General features: G+C 56.3%; 3 protein-coding genes across 11 annotated transcripts; all 3 read right to left on the bottom strand.

Moving 5' to 3' along the window:
* On the bottom strand, positions 1–1,479 carry AURKAIP1 (aurora kinase A interacting protein 1). 6 transcript variants are annotated; one of them, XM_082613857.1, is made up of 4 exons: positions 1,284–1,476; positions 987–1,076; positions 267–712; positions 1–204 (listed from the first exon to the last, which is right to left on the bottom strand). In XM_082613857.1, exons 2-4 carry the CDS (start codon positions 1,036–1,038, stop codon positions 70–72), a joined length of 633 nt encoding a protein of 210 aa, XP_082469983.1. In that variant the 5' UTR covers positions 1,039–1,076; positions 1,284–1,476; the 3' UTR covers positions 1–69. The 6 variants fall into 6 exon arrangements, with proteins under 6 accessions (XP_082469983.1, XP_082469982.1, XP_082469984.1 ...); XM_082613856.1 differs by having other exon boundaries at positions 1,270–1,474; XM_082613858.1 differs by having other exon boundaries at positions 1–171; positions 1,270–1,467.
* A 2,106-nt stretch (positions 1,480–3,585) lies between these two features.
* CCNL2 (cyclin L2) lies at positions 3,586–11,437 on the bottom strand. 4 transcript variants are annotated; one of them, XM_082616328.1, is made up of 11 exons: positions 11,101–11,437; positions 10,640–10,714; positions 10,259–10,368; positions 9,357–9,477; positions 8,347–8,411; positions 5,798–5,897; positions 5,506–5,610; positions 5,282–5,423; positions 4,720–4,831; positions 4,542–4,634; positions 3,586–4,395 (listed from the first exon to the last, which is right to left on the bottom strand). In XM_082616328.1, exons 1-11 carry the CDS (start codon positions 11,386–11,388, stop codon positions 4,041–4,043), a joined length of 1,566 nt encoding a protein of 521 aa, XP_082472454.1. In that variant the 5' UTR covers positions 11,389–11,437; the 3' UTR covers positions 3,586–4,040. The 4 variants fall into 4 exon arrangements, with proteins under 4 accessions (XP_082472454.1, XP_082472453.1, XP_082472455.1 ...); XM_082616327.1 differs by having other exon boundaries at positions 3,586–4,410; XM_082616329.1 differs by having other exon boundaries at positions 4,189–4,441.
* Positions 11,438–14,371: 2,934 nt separating this feature from the next.
* MRPL20 (mitochondrial ribosomal protein L20) lies at positions 14,372–16,983 on the bottom strand. The gene is made up of 4 exons (XM_082615598.1): positions 16,824–16,983; positions 16,628–16,738; positions 15,892–15,969; positions 14,372–14,798 (listed from the first exon to the last, which is right to left on the bottom strand). The coding sequence occupies exons 1-4, from the start codon at positions 16,908–16,910 to the stop codon at positions 14,625–14,627; spliced, it is 450 nt and encodes a 149-aa protein (XP_082471724.1). The 5' UTR covers positions 16,911–16,983; the 3' UTR covers positions 14,372–14,624.
* Between the last annotated feature and the right edge of the window lie 777 nt (positions 16,984–17,760).

Here is a 17,760-nt window from a genome sequence, read left to right on the forward strand (position 1 = left end):
TAAGGTCTCCGAATATTTATTACAGTGGGTCATCAGCAGTAACAGGGCTGGGGGAGGGACACACGAGGCTCATTTGCCCTTCAGGTAGATCTTGGGGGTCTGCCAGCCTGCAGGGGCTTCCTTCAGGCCCGCCTTCCGCCAGATGCGCCTCAGGTCTCTCTCGAACCTCATCTGCGAGGGCAGAGGGAGGGACCACCAACAGGTCTGCGGCACAGCCACGCACCTCAACCACCCTGCCCAGCTCTGGACCGAGGGCCCACACTCACCTGCTTCTGTTTCAGGCGTCCCTCCCTGACTTTCCGCCGCAGGAACCGGGTCCTCCTGACCAGCTTGCGGTACTTGTGATGATTCATCTTCCGCCGGCGGATCTTGAGCACGTTTTTGCACTGTATCTGGGGTGCGTCCCAGACCTCCTTACCCCCCTGCTCGACCCCTTCCCCCACCTGGCTGGGCGGACACTCATAGACTTGGGCTGGAGACACAGTCCCTGGGGCCCCAGCGCCCAGTCTGGGCAGGAGGTAGCGAACGGTCAGCCAGCTCTCCAGGGGGCTGACAGACATCTTCCTGGGGACCAGCATCTCCTCAAGCTCCATGTGGACCCGCCTTTCAGGGAGGGAGGCAACCCCACTTGGGCCTACTGGTTGCATGCTGTAACGAGGCCTGCAGGCATGCCTGCCCAACACCCCGCGGACAGGCCAAGGCCCACTGCAACCTGCAGGAGACAAGACGGCACAGTTAGTTACCGCTCGTGGGGCTACACGACCTACGCACGGCCACCGGGCCTGGGGAGCAGAACCTCCCGAAGCCCTGCTGACATTCTCAGGCCCAGACTTCCCCTCTGTGAAATCTGGACGTTTACGAAGTAGTTTGTGGCCGGGCCCCGCCTCCAGCTGGTGAGGCACAGCAGCGGGGGGAACTGAGCTGCTGACCCCACATTCCTAACCCAGGTGCGCCTCCCGCCCATCTGCCCCCACGGGGCCTCTCACCTGCCCGGGGAACAGCCCTGAGCAGCTGGGAAGTCAGGCGCACCATGAACATGGTCTGTGCTTGGCGGCGGCCCCAGGCACTCAGCGGAGCTGGAACACAGGTGCACGCCTAGGTCACTCCGGGGACTCCGGTCTCGCCCTGATTCCCGCAACCCGTCTCCCTCACCACCCTATCCCACCACGAGAACGCTGCTTCGAGCACGGCTCCCTCCCTCAAACCCTCCGCCGCTCCCCAGCTGCGCGACTCTGGGTAGGTACTGACTCTCCCTGAACCTAGTTTTACCCCGAGGCGCCCACCGCGCGGGTGGTGTCGACGCTCGGGTCGTAGGCCCCGAGCCCCAGCCGGCCGCGGTCGCCTCCGCCGTCCCTGGAGCTCGCACGCCGCGGTCTCACGCCGACTCTTCCCAGGCGAAACCAGGAGACTCAGCTGACCATTCCGCCGCCGCGCTAAGGCACTTCCGGTCCGTACCTAAACTGGCCCCCAGCCCGCGTGCGGCCGCCCGCGTGCGGCCGCCCGCTGGTTCCTACGGCCAGCGCCCCCTAGCGCCCCACGGCGCCCCGCTCCGCGTCGGTGCAGGTCCCACCCGGCCCAGAAAGCGACGGTTTCCGGCCGGAGGAGCCGACCCCCGCGCCCCGCCCCAGCTCCCCCAACGGCTCGCCGGCTCCGCCTGTCCCTTGCGGAGGCTAGAAAACTACATTTCCCACAACCCCGGGAGGGCCCCTCTGCGCCTGCGTGGCCCAAACTCCCGTCGCCCACCCGACTGGTCAGGGGCCCGTGGTCCCGGGAGGTCGGAAGTGGCATTTCGGGACTGCGGAAGGGACGTTGTCCCGTCGACGGAAATAGGGTTTGCGGGGGCGACGGAAGTGGCCCGAGATACTGCGGCTGCTGGGGCCAGAGGGGAAGAACCGGAGCTGCCGGGCCTGCGGGGCGTGGCCTCCACCCCCGAGCCCTCCTCCCGAGGATGGGAGGGAAGGTGGCAGACAGGTGAGGGCGGCTCGGCCCGGGCTCCCGCAGCCCTGACGCCAGGAGTGCCGTGCCGGGCGTTGGGGGCAGAGCCGGGGCGCTGTCAGGAAGGACTCGGGGGTCTTGGACCCGCCGCCCCATCCCTTTGGCTTTCAGCCTCCTCTCTCTGCCAGTCTGGATAAGTGGAGGAGGCCCCGCGTCTAACGCGGGATGGATAGTACGACGCTTTTTGCATAGGTGGCGTGTTTTTTCCTTCCTCAAAGCAAACAAGCTCCCATCCTGTGCCCATGGGAAGTTTTTGTCAGAAAACCAAAAGCAGCCTCCGTGGAGCATGGTGTTTGGCTAAGACCCAGTGTTGCTCCTCAGGGTAGGGGGCTCCGAGGGCACCACTTCACCCATCTAGTCCAGAAAGGCTCCGCTGTTCTCGCTGAGGTTGGCTAGGATGGCAGGATCTCAAGAATGGACGTGCGGGGGCTCCTGCTGGCACTGGGATGTGGGGAGTCTCATTGGCTCTACTGGGAGGCTTGCCCTGTAGGAGGGTCTTCCCGTGAGTCTTAGGCAGGAAATGGCCAGGCCTGGACACCCCCAGGCCCCAACCTGGCTAAGAAGGGAGTGGACGATAGGCCAGTGGGAATGCAGAACCCGTAGGCTCCCGGCCCAGCTCCGTAACTGAGTCACCAGAGGACACCCTCCCGCCCAAGGGACTGCTTCCGGTTCCCAGGTCGGAAGGTCTCTGAACACGTCCTGGAGCCCACCCCGCCCTCCAGCTGCACGGCCTCCCCAGGCTTTTGTGGTCTGATCATAAGAGTGAACCACCTGCACCCTGGGCGCTGACCCTGCCGCTTTCACACCTTCTTGGCTGTACTGACTTCAAGCACCTTTCTCCAGGCCCACTGGCTCCAGGAAGGCCACGCCTCCCACCCGCACAGAAGTGCTGATCTGGGGAGAGCCAACACGAGGCGTAGGACAGGCCCAACAGCCCTCGATCCGCACAGAGCACACGCAGCACCCAGAGACAGGCCCGACGCCCATCCTGCTCACCTTCACCACCGACCTGTCTACTCGCCCGCCACCCACTCTGACGGAGGACCCCTCCGGGGTGATGCTCCTCTGGGGTCCTTGCTCCTGGCTGCCGCCAGCCTGACAAAACCGGCAGCGCATTACAAACCAATGTCCCTCAGGCACGAGGGGACTCCAGACCATTGTGTCCTTCTCAAACCCTCCCTCTACCCCACCAGCAGCAGACAGCTCAGACTCCTCACAAACCCTCACAAAGAGCAGGTGCACAAAACTCAATACCAAGCCCAACGCTTTAATGCGATGAGAGACGGCAGCGCAGACGTACCACCGGAACCGGTACTGCCGGCTGCGCACGGGAGCAAGCAGGCACGTTGCCAAACCACGAATCCTTCAACGTTCCAAATATCCTGAGTAGAGAGGATTGCGTTTATTTAACCACACAAGATGCATATATAGGAAACTTCTCTATTTAGGAGCTGGTGGCCTGCACTCAGCATTGCACAGATAAAAATATACGACTTCCAACACGGATCTAAATACCTTCACAGTTTAAAAAATCAGAATTCTCTACACAATTTTTAAGCTGACGGAATTCAAGTTCTGAGTTTGCGTATATAGCTTTAACTTGTATTAAACATGTTTATTTACAACGTGGACAGAGGGAGGGGCTGTTAAGGCCATTTTCTCATAGTGAAACATTGCAAAATACGTACATAAGTACAACCTAATATAGGCAAAGGTTCGAAAAGTCATTTTCTTGGTTTACCGAAATTGAGTATCGGTACGGAAGTGAAGAGACAGCCTGTCGTAGCACCAAGCCACGCCACCGGGACGTGCGCACCCCGCCTTTGCAACCAGCAGGGCTGCTGCTGAGGCGGGGCGGGGTGGGGGGGGCGGTGAGCTGGGCCCGGGCCACACTAAAGGGCAGCTTGCTGGCCTCTCCATTCCATCTCCAAATTCATCACACAGTCCCGAGTCAACAACCATTTCCAGAAAGAGTCACGCCGTAGGGCCAGTGGCCGAGGTGGGCATGCTGAGGGCCGAAGGGCAGACCTTCAGGGACCCTGCCCTCACCTCCGGTGCCTGCTGTGCCCGGGGTGGTCCCGCTCGTAGCGATGGCCCGCTCGCTCGTAAGACCGAGAACGCTCCCGTCGCTGGTCTCTACAGTAATGACTTTTCTTCTTGTATTTTCCAGAATTATCTGCCCGTTCCCGTGAGCGGCTCCGAGAGCGGGAGGAGCTCCGGCTCCGAGACTTGTGTGGCTTCTGGGCGGAGTACTTGCAGTCCTTGGACCTCCGGTAGCTCCTTACCTTGGAGCCTTTGTAGGGAGCGCCCCGATGGGCCTGTCTGGGTGGGGAGTCACTCCGGCTCCGTGAGCGGCTCTGTGACTTGGACCCGCCAGACGTAGAGCCGCTGTCGCTTTTCCTGTGAAGGAGACCACTGGGCGGGTGACCGCCCACCCCGACCACCTCTGGGTCAGGAGCAACTGTCCTGAGGAGAAGCCACACCACCTCCCAGGGAAGACACCCACCCTGCCAGGTGCAGCCCCAAGCGCCCCGAGCAGCACACACCTTCTCTTAGGAGAAGCGGATGGCGACGGGGACCTGGAGTAACTCTGCTCGTGACTCCCACTCCGACTTCGAGCCCCTCGCGCCCTCGGCAAGCTGAGAACAGGGCGGAGAGCAGAGTTTCAGACCCCACGTCTCTGCAGCCAACCCCAGCGGCCCATCGGGGCACGCGGACACTCACCCGTTCACCGGGCTGTCGGCCTTGGCTCTCTTCACGCCCTCCACTTTCCTCCTGGTGTTCTTCACAGAGAGTGGGGAAGGCTTGTCTCCTTGTCCTTCCTTGGGGGATTCCGCTAGAATCAAGTATGAGAAGTTACAACCTGACAGCTGTTCTGCTGAGAAACGGGTCAGCCAAGCAAGGTGGGGCCTCTCCTGCAGGACTGCTGCTGCCGACCGTAACTCCCTGCTCCCCGCCGGGCTCGGAACCACCAGACCCAGGAAGGTCACCCGTCCCGCTCGCCTTGCCTCCGGGACCAGGGAAAGGCGTCACACTTAACTCTAGGGTATGACAACATTATCTACTGCTCCAGATTTATCAGTTTTTCATCAAAGACAAACTATCTGGCTAGACTGGATAAACAGCCATTTCAGGAGCCTGTCCATACCCCTTCCTAATGAAACCAGAGAAAGACTTTCTAGGAGACCCCGGAGTGCTCAGACTAGCTGCAGACGTGATTCTAAGAGAAATCTGGAGGAGAGGGCCACCACCCCTGAGAGGAGCACGCGCGCGCCCTGACGCTCACCCGGCTTGGGGGCAGGTGAGAACCGCGACGCGCTGTCCAGCACCTGGGTGCCGCCGGGCAACAGGCCCTTGGCTTGTGCCTTTGCCTCGTCGAGGGCGTACCTGCGCTTCTCCACTTCACCTTCCAGGTGGGTCAGGTCAACCTAGAAAAGCCAGAGTGCAAGATTCAGACCAGATGCTTCCAGTCAAACACAGAGGTACACGTGACATGAAAAGACACAGAACCTTTTTCCGAGTATATAGCTGCAGAATTTTTAAGCAGATTTCTTGAATTTCTTCTTCAGTTGCTCCAAACAAAAGAAACCAATGGGGACGATTGGGCAAAGGGATCTGTAAACACAAGAGTAATCACCGTTATACTTTTCTTCGTTGCCGACAAGATTCTCAGGGCAATAAAAACAAGCCTGCTGGTCACCAGCAAGTAGGCTTTTTACTGGCTCCAATGAGCATAATTTGAAGCACAGTACATAGAAGTTCACTGGGGTCAGTGAATCCCCCGGGGCGGCCCAGCACTGACCTCCAGTGTCCGGGCAGCAAGATAGATGCAGGCACAGGCGATGCTCTCGGGCTGGAACCGCACAAAAACGTCCGTGCGAAGGCTGTCGTTCATGTAGTTCCTGAAAAGCAGATGCAGGAAGAACTGCAACACCCGCGGCAATGCGTGCAACACCTGTCTGCACTGTCTAAGTCAAGTCACTGCTCTGCTAAGAGGTCTACTGCCAGGACTCAGAGCTAGACAGTCCTGTGAATCTCACAAGTTCATGGAGAAACGTTCTAGCTGCTTCTTCTGAATACACGACGGGAAGACAGGGAAATAACTGACAAAAATTTTTAAAGCTGGCTGAATGTCAGACAATACGTGTTGCTATGAAAGAGAACCGACTTTAACTTTACTTTTCCCTCTCAACCTCTGGCCTGCGGCTCTCATGCAAAACACAGGCCTCAGAAAGATGTCTACTGTGGCAGTTCAACGTATCTGATTAAGGAAACCTAAATGCTCAAGATCCATAGTGCAGAGAAACATGCAAACTCAAAGGAATGGGCTCAGCACAAAGCCTGCGAGGGCCTTTCTGAGACAAGTCGTCCTCTTGCGCTCCTTTTCCGGGGAGAGGTGCTCACGGCGTGGCTTCTTCCACACGGGGAGTCCACTTGAAAAGGGGGGAAAACGCCCTTGGGTGTATGGGAACGTCATGCAGAGGGCTCAATGCCCCAAGGGAAATCCTCTTCTCAGGCTTATCAAAGAACCGTTTCCAAACTGTCCCATTTCAACAAGGAGTCTTAAAATGAACATTCATAAAATCAGATAAAAGCAACAAAATACTACAAGTTTCATCACAATCAGGACATTTTAAAAACTTTATCACATTTTAGAAGATATAAAAATACAAAACATTTGCATTTTTAAAAAAGTTAAAGAGTTTTGACATTGACTACATTTTCAACATTTTCACTTAGATATATTTCTCTAAGATTTAACAGACCAAAAATCAGATCTCTCCTTAACTTTATCAACATTGGAAAAACAAAAGATGAACTTCACAAGAAAACAGTTGCACAGGTCACGTATTTAGTGCTTGTAACATCCCCCAATGGTACCAGGCTCCATCCAGAGGGGAGGCAAGTTGTGCTGGGGTCTGACTGATGCACCCCCCACCCTGGTTATCTCTGCCCGAAATCCTGGAGAAGGTGACCTACAAACCCACGGAGAAATTCCTCAGTGATAAATTCTACATCTGCCCACTAGCAGGACCTGGCTCTGAAGCTCTCACTCCAGGCACCCAGAGGGGACCAAGGAAAAGCCTGTGTGATGGAGCCAAGGCCACATGTCCCGAGAGTTGCAAGTAAACAGTTCAAACATTTGATAAACATAACCGTCAGTAACTTTTTTGGTTCTAATAAGAACACCTTTAGTACTCAGACAGTGGTAATATTATTAAACCGTTAACTCTTAGGTCCTAAAAAAAAAACAAATGAAGTCCTCAAAACATATATTTACACTTAATTGCTATTTTTGAAATAAGTTACAATATAAAAAGTGTCCATGGAATGATTTAAAGATGCACACCTTTTACTAGACTGTTCAACACTTAGTGCTGAAAAAGCAACTCTAGGACTTTCAGAAGTAAAAACACCATCCCACACTTGTCTGAACTCCCACCAGCCAGTTTTCACAGCTTCCCCCTTTTTTAAGAGAAAGGTACTGCATCTTTATTGCACAGGTGGAGCAGTTTCAAATGGACAAAATTCATGTCAAGACAGTTATCAACTCTAATCAATACAATTACCAAGCACGACAGAGGATTAACAAGAAGCACAATCGTCAGAGAACCACAGCAGCAGTGGGCCAGCACTAGACTATCGTGCGCATACCACCATCTAGAGCCAGCCTTCGGCGGAGAGCCTGCACTGGATTGGCTGAGGACGGCCGCTGTCCCTGCACCGAAGCGCTTGGACAGGAGAGGAGAAGTCTTAGTCACTTACCCTCAGAGGCTACCCTTTGATTGAAAGAGTACAGAAAAGAAAAGTCAAAATAGGTTCTCCATTAGACACAGCACAGCACCAGACAATTCAGGCAGCAAAAATATGACCCTTACACACTTAACTGTGGGACAGCACCCAGCTCTGAACCATTACTTCAGACTTCACTTCTAGCAAATGCATTGTTAAAATCAGTCCCCAGATTGTAGGAAGGCTTTACACCCCCTCTTCCTCCCATAAGATTCCCCTGACCGAGGCAGTCAGAAGCAAGTCCACGCTACCGTGAACCTCTAAGTCCACACTGGCAGCTGCGGGAAAGACCCCGACGTGCCAAGCCCACAGCCCCCAAAGGGCAGCCCAGTGACTGCTCTCCGCCAGGGGCGGGGCGGGTGCGGGCCACCTTACCGTTCCACCAGTGCCTGACATGTGGGGAGTCTGGCTGGAATTTACATGGCAGGAACTGGGCACTCAGACAACTCCAGCCCACAACCAAGTCATGGGACCGACTACCCACTGCCCAAGTGCCTCAAATCAACATACTCCTGCACTGCCCTGGCTGGTCTCATAAAACAAGGAAGGCCAACTCACCATGAGGTCTGGACCAGGTGTCGGTTACGCTCACACTCTAACACCTGAAGGTACATAACGATTATCTGGAAGATACGGGTCAGGCAGTTATTATGAAGCACCTTGCGAACCCCGAATTCAGATCTCGAGGGCATCCATGCAGCAAACAAGAGCCTCGTGCTAGGTCCCAGGGGTGGCTCCTGGTCACACACCCCGTGCACAGCTCAGCTGGAGGGGAGTTTTTGCTGATGCGCCTGCTCCCTGTTTTTGCAGACAGGTGCCACGAAAGCACGTGAGGGCCTAGCTGCACCCACGTCTGTCTCGGCCGGTGCAGGGCCGACGCTCTTTCTCGTCTTCGACACACCTTCCACCAGTGAGATTAGCCTGCCCTGAACATTTCTGTACCCCAGTCACCCACTTATACAAAACATGGTGTGAAAATACTTTCAGCAAGTGAAGAAAAAGCTCTTAAACCTATGGTGAGTAATCTACCGAGATTTTGAACTAATGCCAGAAAATCAAACAAGAGAAGATATGAGGAAACCCCGTGTAAAAAAAGGATGGAAACAGAGATGAAAATAGCACTCTTCACGTTTGAGTGTAACATAGAAGATATACATGGTATTGTATGCTCAACTGATACACTATGCAAAATAGCTCTCGTTCATCTCCAAATAAAGGGTTCAGAATTCTTCCAATTCCCCCGTAAAAGAAAATAGTTATTACTAAAGCAGCTTCAGAAAAAGAGCTGTTGAGAAAGAAAAAGTAAACTGACCGATTTCACTTCTACAAGTTCATCACCATTTTTGAAAGCTCAAACTTAAAAGATGCAATTTCCAAAACTTTAAAAAACATAATACTAAAATAAACATGATGCAAGAAGGCTAGTAAGAAAACAGTTATTTTCCAATTATAGATAAAAACTGGAAGACCAAATCAGGGACACATTTAATCCTTCTCAGTTTCCAGTCTAGGTGAGAATGAAGCAACGACGCTGGTGGGCTCGCGTGGCCGCGGGGCCTCACACCCACCTTGTGCGGGTGCTTCACGTGGACGCAGAAACCCAGCTCCTTGAGGACTCGCCTTTCTGCCTTTATAATTTGGTTCTTTAAGTTGACGTAATCTTGATCCAACGGCAGAGGCACAGGTTTTCTACAAACACAAGCACACGACCTGCATAAGGCTCGAGAAGGCTCAAAGGAAACAGAGCCTATCAAGTCCCACGGTTGCTCCCAAACAGCGATAATCCAAACACCATACAGAGTCAGGAAGGTTGCTTCCTGTAACTAACAAAAGCCGTTTTCCTCAAACCCTAGTGCTGACCTACTCACCCCGCCTCAATGACCCTCTCCCTGTTTTCTTTACAGATGATAAACGCCGACTGAACAGAGTGGAGGGTCTCATGATCTCATGGCCCAAGGACTACATGTCGTCCATCCACCTCAAGATACAAGCAGATGTATTGAGGATGAAGGGAAAACCAAAACACCAACAGAAGCATATGGCATTTAAACAGCCAAGGCTGTATTTTACAAAGGCCCTCCATAAGCTGGAGCATTGGAAAGCCTGGACCAAGGATGCTTCTAAATATCCTGCAACGCACAGGACAGTCCCCACAGCAAAGAACCATCCAACCCAATATGTAAACACTGCTGGGGTTGACAACCCAGTTCTAGAGCATTTAGGCTGACGTGGGCAAACCATGAAACCAAGGCCAGCCAAACTACAGCCACAGCGCCCGTCCTCCTGACTGTGGTTCCTTCACTGATTAAACAGCATCTGTTGGGTACACCCCCCCCCCACAGGCACCAGGCCTCCTCCTGGGCAAAGATTTAAAACCTCACCCCCTAAACCTTGTTTCAGAAACGTTAATGTAACTGAATAACCGTGAAAACAGAGACGGATACCTACGGCAGGTCTGATAAAGACTCACTTTTTCTCTCTCAGGTGTCGAAGGCGATGAAACACGTTGATGACGTCCCGTATCCGTCTTGGAGCCTCTTCTATCTTGGAGGCCAGGTGAACACAGGCCATTGACACGTGCTGAAACATAAGCGATGCAACACAGAGATGTTTGTTCCAAAGACGACAGTCTCCAACAGCTGAAGAACGGCGGTTAAGAGCAGAGGGGGTGCACCCTGAGAAACAGGCCACTTGGAAAGAACCCCTCTGCAGTACAGGGGGCTTCCCAACCCCCCAAGTACAGCGCTGCAATTAGAACACAAGTACTCGTTCCTCTGAGCAACGGGGAACGCAACACCAGGTTTCCTGTCAACACGTTTCTGGGGGAAAGAAAGACGGGAGGAAACCTCACCTCCATGGAATGCTTCACAAAGGACTTCGTGTAGAAGAACCGCTGGAACAACACCTGCCCGGTAGCCATGGCAACCTGCACAAGAGAAAGGTTCCATCCTTTCCAAAACCCAATTCAAAGGTCTCAAAGTTAAATTATTAGGTTTCACGAGACTCCTAATAAAACTAAAATGTTTCCGCGTCCACAAAGGCTCTTCGCGTCCCGCTGCCTCGCCTCCCTCATCACCGCCGGTGGGCGGCAGGGGGGACTCTCTGGGCCTGGGTCGGCCGGTGAGCCCGGGGCCAGGTGGGAATAAGGAGCGGGGTAGGGGTCCGAAGAGGGGATCGGCGCTGCGCCCGGGTGCCGGGCGGGGACACGGAGCGGGCTCCGGATAAGCACCCCCCGCCAACAAAGGGGCCGGCAGCCTTCCCGGCGCCAGCGCGGCGGTTACCTCGGCCCGAGGCTCGCGGCCGCTCCCTCACCTGCGGCAGGCGGAGCAGGATGCCGGCCGCCTGGATGAGCTCGCAGCCCACCACGCGGAGGTCGGTCTCCGTATCAGTGTCGAGGCCACTCGACATAGACGGCGTGAAGCGGAGCTTGTCGTCCGGCAGGAGGCAGTTCTCCAGAGTGATGAGCACCCCGGAGTACAGCCGGTCCCCGATTAGCACCCCCTGCGACCCGGGGGCTGTGCCCCCGGAGCCCGGCGTCCCGGCCGCTGCCGCGGGGGCCGCCGACCCCGGAGCCCCGGCCCCGGCCGTCGCCGTCGCCATTTTGTGCCGCCGACTCCCTCTTGGGCTCCTTCCCGACTGGGCGGCTCCCCGCAACGCACTACGGCCGCGACCGCCCCGCCCCGCCCCGCCCAGCCGCGTGCCATTGGTTCGACCGGCGGGCCACGCGGCGCCCCCTTGCTGCGATTGGCTTGGCCACCTGTCCGTCAGCGGCGCGCAGACGCCGGAACCCGGCGCGGGCGGGAGCGGGCTCGTTACCCAGGAGGCCCTGCGGCGCCGGGCTAGACCGCGGTCTCGGCCACGACCCGGAAGCAATAGTCACAGGAGCCAGCCTCGGGCTCGTTTTATGGGCTAGCCGTCCCGGTCCGGCCGTGCAGTCCGTGCAAAGACCCGGCAGCTGTCTAGGTTCCCACCGCAGCCCCAGGCTCCTTAGTGGTCCGGCGGGTGCTGAGGGGGGCTCAGGGTGCCCGGGGGCGACCCCGGGTGGGCAGGGCCAGGCGGGACGCCCCCTGCCCCGAGGGCCCGCGCGGCGGGGCCGGGGGGCGGCTCTCCTTCCTCCTGGATTGCGTCCTTCGGGCCAGTGGTCCAGGACTTGAATGGAGCTGTCGGAGGTTTCCGAGGCCCCCGACCTGAAAGGATGGACGCCCGCGCTAGTAAGTTGTCCCCCATCCCACACACAGCAGCAACGAGATGCTGTTTCCCTGAATTAATTTGTGGCCGCCGGCGCGGTCAATTACTCTCTAGCCTTTACTGAGTCCAGGTTTTGGGGTACAGGTATTAACGCCAGATTTCCAAAGTTCTCGCCTTCAGAGCTGAGTCCAGAGAGGAGAGAGAGGGTAGCTGTAAACGTTTAATTCGATGTTTCTGCAAAGCCACAGCAGCTACAAAGTTGCAAGAGGCATGAGTTCCCCCAGGTTTGGGAGGAAAGGAGCCAGGTTGGGATGCCCCGGGGACCATGGGAAGGGGCTTGGACTTTATGCTGCCAACAGCAGGGAGCCATCCAGGGGTTTGACCCTCCATTTCCTCATCTGTTGTACCAGGCGCTCTCGGGATTAGTGACCGCCAGCTTCTGGTGGTTTTTACGTCACCTGACAGCAGTGCTGCTCTCGCCTCAGCTGCGACAGCATCCGAGTTATCTAGTTATCCGCTGCTGAACAGTTATCCCAAACTTTCACCAGGACCAGTGAAAGAACCTGTGTGAGGATGACGGGAAAGCAAGACTGGGTGAGGGGGAGCTTGGGGTGGGGGGCAGGTTGGAGAGGAGACTGCAGGGTAGGAGGCTCGGTGGGGCAGGTTCAAACCCTTGGGAGCTGCCAGTGATTGCACCCAACTCACACCTGCCCAAACCCAGTGGTTGCCATTGACTTTCACTCCTGCTGAGACTTGATCCTGCAGCTCAGACCTGTGCGAACTAAGTGCCAGTGTCCTGTCTTCACCTACGTGGGCAACGTGGCTACAGTGCCCCACCTCCCCTACCCCAGCTGGCAGCTCAGGGAGGTTTCCTCTCTGCGGGCCACAGCAGCACACTCCAGGAAAGGAAACCCCAGGAAACAACTTGTTTCTCGTGGGCCCTGCCTGGGCTGCCTGTCCATCCCCTAACAGTGATTAGCCAGAGGAGAGGGAAAAGCTGATGGCTCTACAGTCAGGGCCAGACTCTGGAGCTGGGGACACGGCCACAGCACAAAGGGAAACCTGGTTCTGTGGCCAGGGCAGGGGTGCCAGGAACAGCCCACAGTTGTCTGCCACGTCCCCACCTGCCTTTATCAAGATGAACGAAGAGAAGACAGCTCCTTCACAGCAGTGCGTCTTGCACAGAACTTGGTCCGCCACGCCAGAGAGCTCTTTGTATCCTCCACCCTGTTGTTGTCAATAAGAGCCATTTTCTGACAAGGTGCGTAGTCAGGCAGTGCACTCAGCATGGCAGAACAGGACTCAGGCACCTGCCTCCAAGTGCTTGGTCCAGTGGCCATGTGTGGACACAGCGACAAGGGCCAGGAGGAGGAGCCTCTTAAGAAGCCAGAGCAGTAATTGCAGCTGGAAGAGCTGTTCACCCGCATGAGGATGGAGGAAAGTGGGCAGAGTGAAAAGATTTGACGGGCTTTGTACTGAGCTGGAGGTGGGTGTCGTCTGAGGGGGGTGACTTCCAGGGCAGGGCTGGCAAAGGGTGGGGGACGGCATCGCCACAGGGCCCAGCATGGGGGTTCGGAGTGCAGTCAGGCGGGCATTGCCAGGTTAACGGGGGGGTCATCAGCAAGCAGACAGCGACTGCTCGCATGGGCCTGAAGAGCTCTCCTAGAGCAGAGCGTGTGCGGGAAGGGAAGGAGGGCCGAGTCCTGGCGGGAAGGGGTCGCATGGTCCTCCGGGGCAAGGGCTGACCGTGTCCCCTGGACTTGGGGACCAGGAGACGGCTTTGGTGAGAGCTGTCGAGGTGGCAGAGCTGCTCACAGACCCAGTGACGGGAGGCCAGAGCTGGAGGGGGCTCAGAATGCAGACGAGGCTCCCGGAGAAGGCCAAGGGGAGGCCCTGTTCCTGAGCAGGAGTGGCACACAAATTCCATTCCAGCCCAAGAGGAGGGTGGACACCTCTGTGTGTGAGTGGTCAGAGCGGGAGGACAGGGCTGTAAGGGAAGCGCAGGGCCGATGGGCCTGCTGTGAGGCGGCCCCTGTCAGAGATTTCTGGGCTTGACTCCGGAACTAATGAAGTCAGGTATTTGCGGGAGGGGCCGAAACCCTTACATTAAGGCTCCCCAGGTGATTTGATGGCCACCCTGCCTGCTGGTCTGGGGAGTGAGGGAAACCAGCTGGTGCTCAGTGGCTGAAGAGCTGAGCCAGGGAGTCCCTGCTGGAAACCAAAGGAGGGGGAGGAGGAGGTCCAGCACCAGCAGGGCCTGGTGCCACCCCCCAGCCTGCAGGAGGGTCTGGGGTTCCCAGGGGAAGCCTTGCCCTGATTACCACCCAGCACACGGGCGCTCAGGCAGGGCCGACCCAAGGTGTTTGTGCCAAAGAACGCAACTCGTGACGTTGCATTTGCGTTCCACACACACTTTATTTACACGATCCATGTGAGATTTCTGAACCTGTGCCAAAAGAGGCAAGATAAGGCCTTTTCTCTCAGGCCTGTTACTGAAATGCAAATTAACACAAATGCAAGTCAAGCTTACTCACTGTTGACAAATAACTCTTAGTCCCTATTTTAGTATAATCATCACATGGGGAAAAAACAAACTTTTCCTAAGATGCTCAGCCTCAAAGGGCAGTCAGTGGGTGTCAGCATCCCCCTCAGAGGTGCTGTGCCACCCTGGAAAAAATGCCTTCGGGCTCCTTCCCATCCCCCAAGGCAGCAGCAAATCCTTCTTGTCGCCTCCTTTTGGCCAAAGCAGCCAAAGATTTAAAAGTCTTTGGTTCGTAGATGGCTAGATCTGCAAGTACTTTCCTGTTGAGCTCCACCTGGCACTGGGAAGAAAATTAGAGCCTGTATCAGCATCAGAAACGCATTTCAGTGAAACACAGGAAGACTTGGAACACGGCTAAGCACCCTGTGATTTGAATCACCTTAGCACACACCACTTGAGCACCAGTGGGGGAGAGGGAGTGGTGAGTCCTGTTCAAGCAGGATGCAGGAGGAGAAGGGGGGTGGGGGGAACCAAAGGCTGTCAGCCAGACTTCTGGCCTGGGGTACCCTTTAAGGCAGCTGGGAAGAGGAAACCACAATTCCCATTTCACAAACGATGAAAAATGAGACACAGAAAAGGTGTGTGAGGCACAAGCAGAGGAATTAAGATCAAACCCAGGCTCCTTGTTCCCACTAGAGCCAAGGTCATCTATGGAGTGAAGCAACAGAAAATGCATGGACAGTGCCAGCGAGTTTGGGGTGCAGAAAGAAGGGGGGATTGTCTCCTGGCATTAAAGGCAGCTGTGCAGGAGGAGTCAGTCCTGTTCTACCACCTGGGACCCCTGTGCTGTGGGCAGTCCCCCTCCTTTTGAGCCTAGTTCCCCATCAGTAAAACGGAGGTGTCGCACCTACATTTACCCCGAGGATCTTTGTAAAGTGCCAGACACAGGGCCTGACAAGGACCCATTCCCCCTAGCTTTTTAAGAAAAAAAAATGCACACAAAAGCAGAAGGAATAGCATACTCACCAGAGGCAAGTGACCCATATTCTGTGGCACATGCTTGCTCTATTCCCTCCAAGATGCTTCCCTCCTTTTTGACTATGATTCAACTTAATCTGCTATCTCACCAGAATTCAGTGTAAAAACTTTGAAATTAAACTTTAAAGTTAAAGCCAAGTTTTTCTACCCTTTTCTCTTGATGGGGAAACACCAGGGCTTCTGTCTTGGTGACACAAACCCTATTACCAATCCTGCGACCAGCGGGGCAGCGGCAGAGCCAGTGTGCTGAGTCCCCGAACCCACCAGAACCCCACTCCAAGCACGAAAGCAATGCTGGGCAGCTAACACTCCACTGCCCGCGCTGCTGGACCACGGCAACCGGACGGGTTATGAAGACGTTTAACGTCTCAGCAGGACCACATCCTCGACCATACCTTAATCAAGTTGAGGATGAATGCTGGGTACTTCAGGCCGTGTTCCTGGGAAGCAGCTGTAACTCGACTGATCCAGAGCTGAAATGAGAAACACTGAGATGCTTAGGAACCAGTTGTATGTTACATCCACACCTCCCAACGAAGCCTGTCACTGGACTAAAAGGTTTTTTGTGTAAGAGCAAATACGAAAATCAGTGTCCTATTCAGGCTGAAGTACAAACAACAGTGAGCAAAAGCTGATGCTCTTTATCCAAATGCCGGCTGTAAAGCGTTAACTCCACACACATCTTTAAGCGCCGAGGCAGGATACAAAGATGAGCAAGAGATTCTGGGGCAGACACAGCTCCGGGCGTAGCCAGGGTCCAGGTGGAAGCTTCAGGGAGGTGAAGGCCTGGAGGGGAGGAGGCAGGGGCCTCGAGAAGGGCCAGGCTGGCGGGGCAGCGGCGTCCGCTCCAGGCGCAGCGAGAGATCTGAGCGCTGCAGTGGAAGCCGGGCTGGGGAAGCTCTGCGTGCATCTGTCCAACAGGTTCCGTGTGAGGCTGCCGCGCCGGACCCGCTGCCACCCTCGCGCCCCCGACACCCGCACACCGCATCGGGCCCAGCCGGTGCCCACGGGGCTGCGCGCGAACCGCGTGCACAGGAGCGGCTCGCCGGGCGTGGTCCACCTGAGGCCGCGAGGCCCCGCGGGTTCGAGAGGGCGGGGGCGGCGGGGCGGGGCCGAGCGGGCCGCGCTTACCGTCCGCAGGTTCCTCTTCTTCAGCCTGCGGGCTCGGGTGCACTGCACGAACGCTCGCGTCACAGCCCTGACGGCCAACCGGTAGCACCGATTCTTCCTCCCCCGGAAGTGCTGGTCAAGAAACGGGAGAGGAGGCGGTCGGCGGGGCCCGCGCGCGCCGGGCCAGGCAGGGGCGCGGGGCGCACGGCACACTCACCCGTGCGTGCTTCAGCACCTCCTGGATCCGCCAGTAGCGGTCGGTGATGCGGTTCCGCAGCCAGAGCTGCGCCGTGAGGAAGACCATGGCGCCAGGAGCCCGCGCCTCTGCTCACCAAGGTGAGCGTGCCGCCGCCGCCGCCACCTCTCCCCAGCGATTCCGGGTCAGCTCCTCCCTCACCCAGGGGAATTTCCGGGTCTCTGCGCGTGCGCTCTGGGTCCGCGCCGCTATCCCTCTCCTGTGCGCATGCTCAAGCTCAGGGGGCGGTGCCGGGGCTGGGCAGGGCCTAGGCGGTGGAGGAAAGGATCCCGGCCCCCGCGGCAGCTGGAGGGCGGACAGCCGAGGTAGGCGTCCGGCGGAGCGGAGAAGCGCTGCCTCCCACCGAGAGGCCTGGTCCTCTTTACGCCGCGGAGCTGTGCACTTTTTTTTTAAATGAAGTTATTTATTTATTTTGGCTGCACTGGGTCTTTGTTGCGGTGCGTGGGCTTCTCGTTGAGGTGGCTTCTCTTGTTGTGGAGCACGGCTGTAGGCACGCGGGCTTCAGTAGCTGTAGCTCGCGGGCTCTAGAGCGCAGGCTCAGTAGTTGTGGCGCACGCGCTTAGTTGCTCCGCAGCATGTGGGATCTTCCCGGACCAGGGCTCGACCCTCTGTCTCCTGCATTGGCAGGCGGATTCTTAACTACTGCGCCACCAGGGAAGCCCTCCATAATGTTTATAAGCACATTATTGAGGTTTTCTTCTGGTCCATTTGAAAGGAAGTTGGAGATCGCGAAATACTTCACTGTGTGTTTCCTAAGAACAGGGACATTCTCTTACAAATCCCAAAACAAGGATCAAAATCAGGAAATTCAACATTAATGCAATACTGCTGTCTAGTCCACAGTCTGCATGCCAGTTCTGTCACATATTCTTACCGCTTTTTTCCCTGTCCAGGATCA

The sequence above is a fragment of the Mesoplodon mirus genome (genome assembly GCF_964341445.2).
Source record: "Mesoplodon mirus genome assembly, chromosome: 3".
Lineage (NCBI taxonomy): Eukaryota > Metazoa > Chordata > Mammalia > Artiodactyla > Ziphiidae > Mesoplodon > Mesoplodon mirus.

Bases quoted from the DNA above. Each gene is read 5' to 3' on its own strand.
- AURKAIP1 (XM_082613857.1), bottom strand. From the start codon at position 1,038: ATGTTCATGGTGCGCCTGACTTCCCAGCTGCTCAGGGCTGTTCCCCGG. The intron at 713-986 runs GTGAGAGGCCCC...TGTCTCCTGCAG, and splicing joins CAGGGCTGTTCCCCGGGCAG to GTTGCAGTGGGCCTTGGCCT. The intron at 205-266 runs GTGAGTGTGGGC...GCTGTGCCGCAG, and splicing joins GACGCCTGAAACAGAAGCAG to ACCTGTTGGTGGTCCCTCCC.
- CCNL2 (XM_082616327.1), bottom strand. From the start codon at position 11,388: ATGGCGACGGCGACGGCCGGGGCCGGGGCTCCGGGGTCGGCGGCCCCC. The intron at 10,715-11,100 runs GTGAGGGAGCGG...TCTCTTGTGCAG, and splicing joins TCCTGCTCCGCCTGCCGCAG to GTTGCCATGGCTACCGGGCA. The intron at 4,832-5,281 runs GTGAGCGTCAGG...ACTTGATTCTAG, and splicing joins CTCACCTGCCCCCAAGCCGG to CGGAATCCCCCAAGGAAGGA.
- MRPL20 (XM_082615598.1), bottom strand. From the start codon at position 16,910: ATGGTCTTCCTCACGGCGCAGCTCTGGCTGCGGAACCGCATCACCGAC. The intron at 15,970-16,627 runs GTAAGCGCGGCC...TTCTCATTTCAG, and splicing joins AGAAGAGGAACCTGCGGACG to CTCTGGATCAGTCGAGTTAC. The intron at 14,799-15,891 runs GTATGGTCGAGG...TTTTCTTCCCAG, and splicing joins TCATCCTCAACTTGATTAAG to TGCCAGGTGGAGCTCAACAG.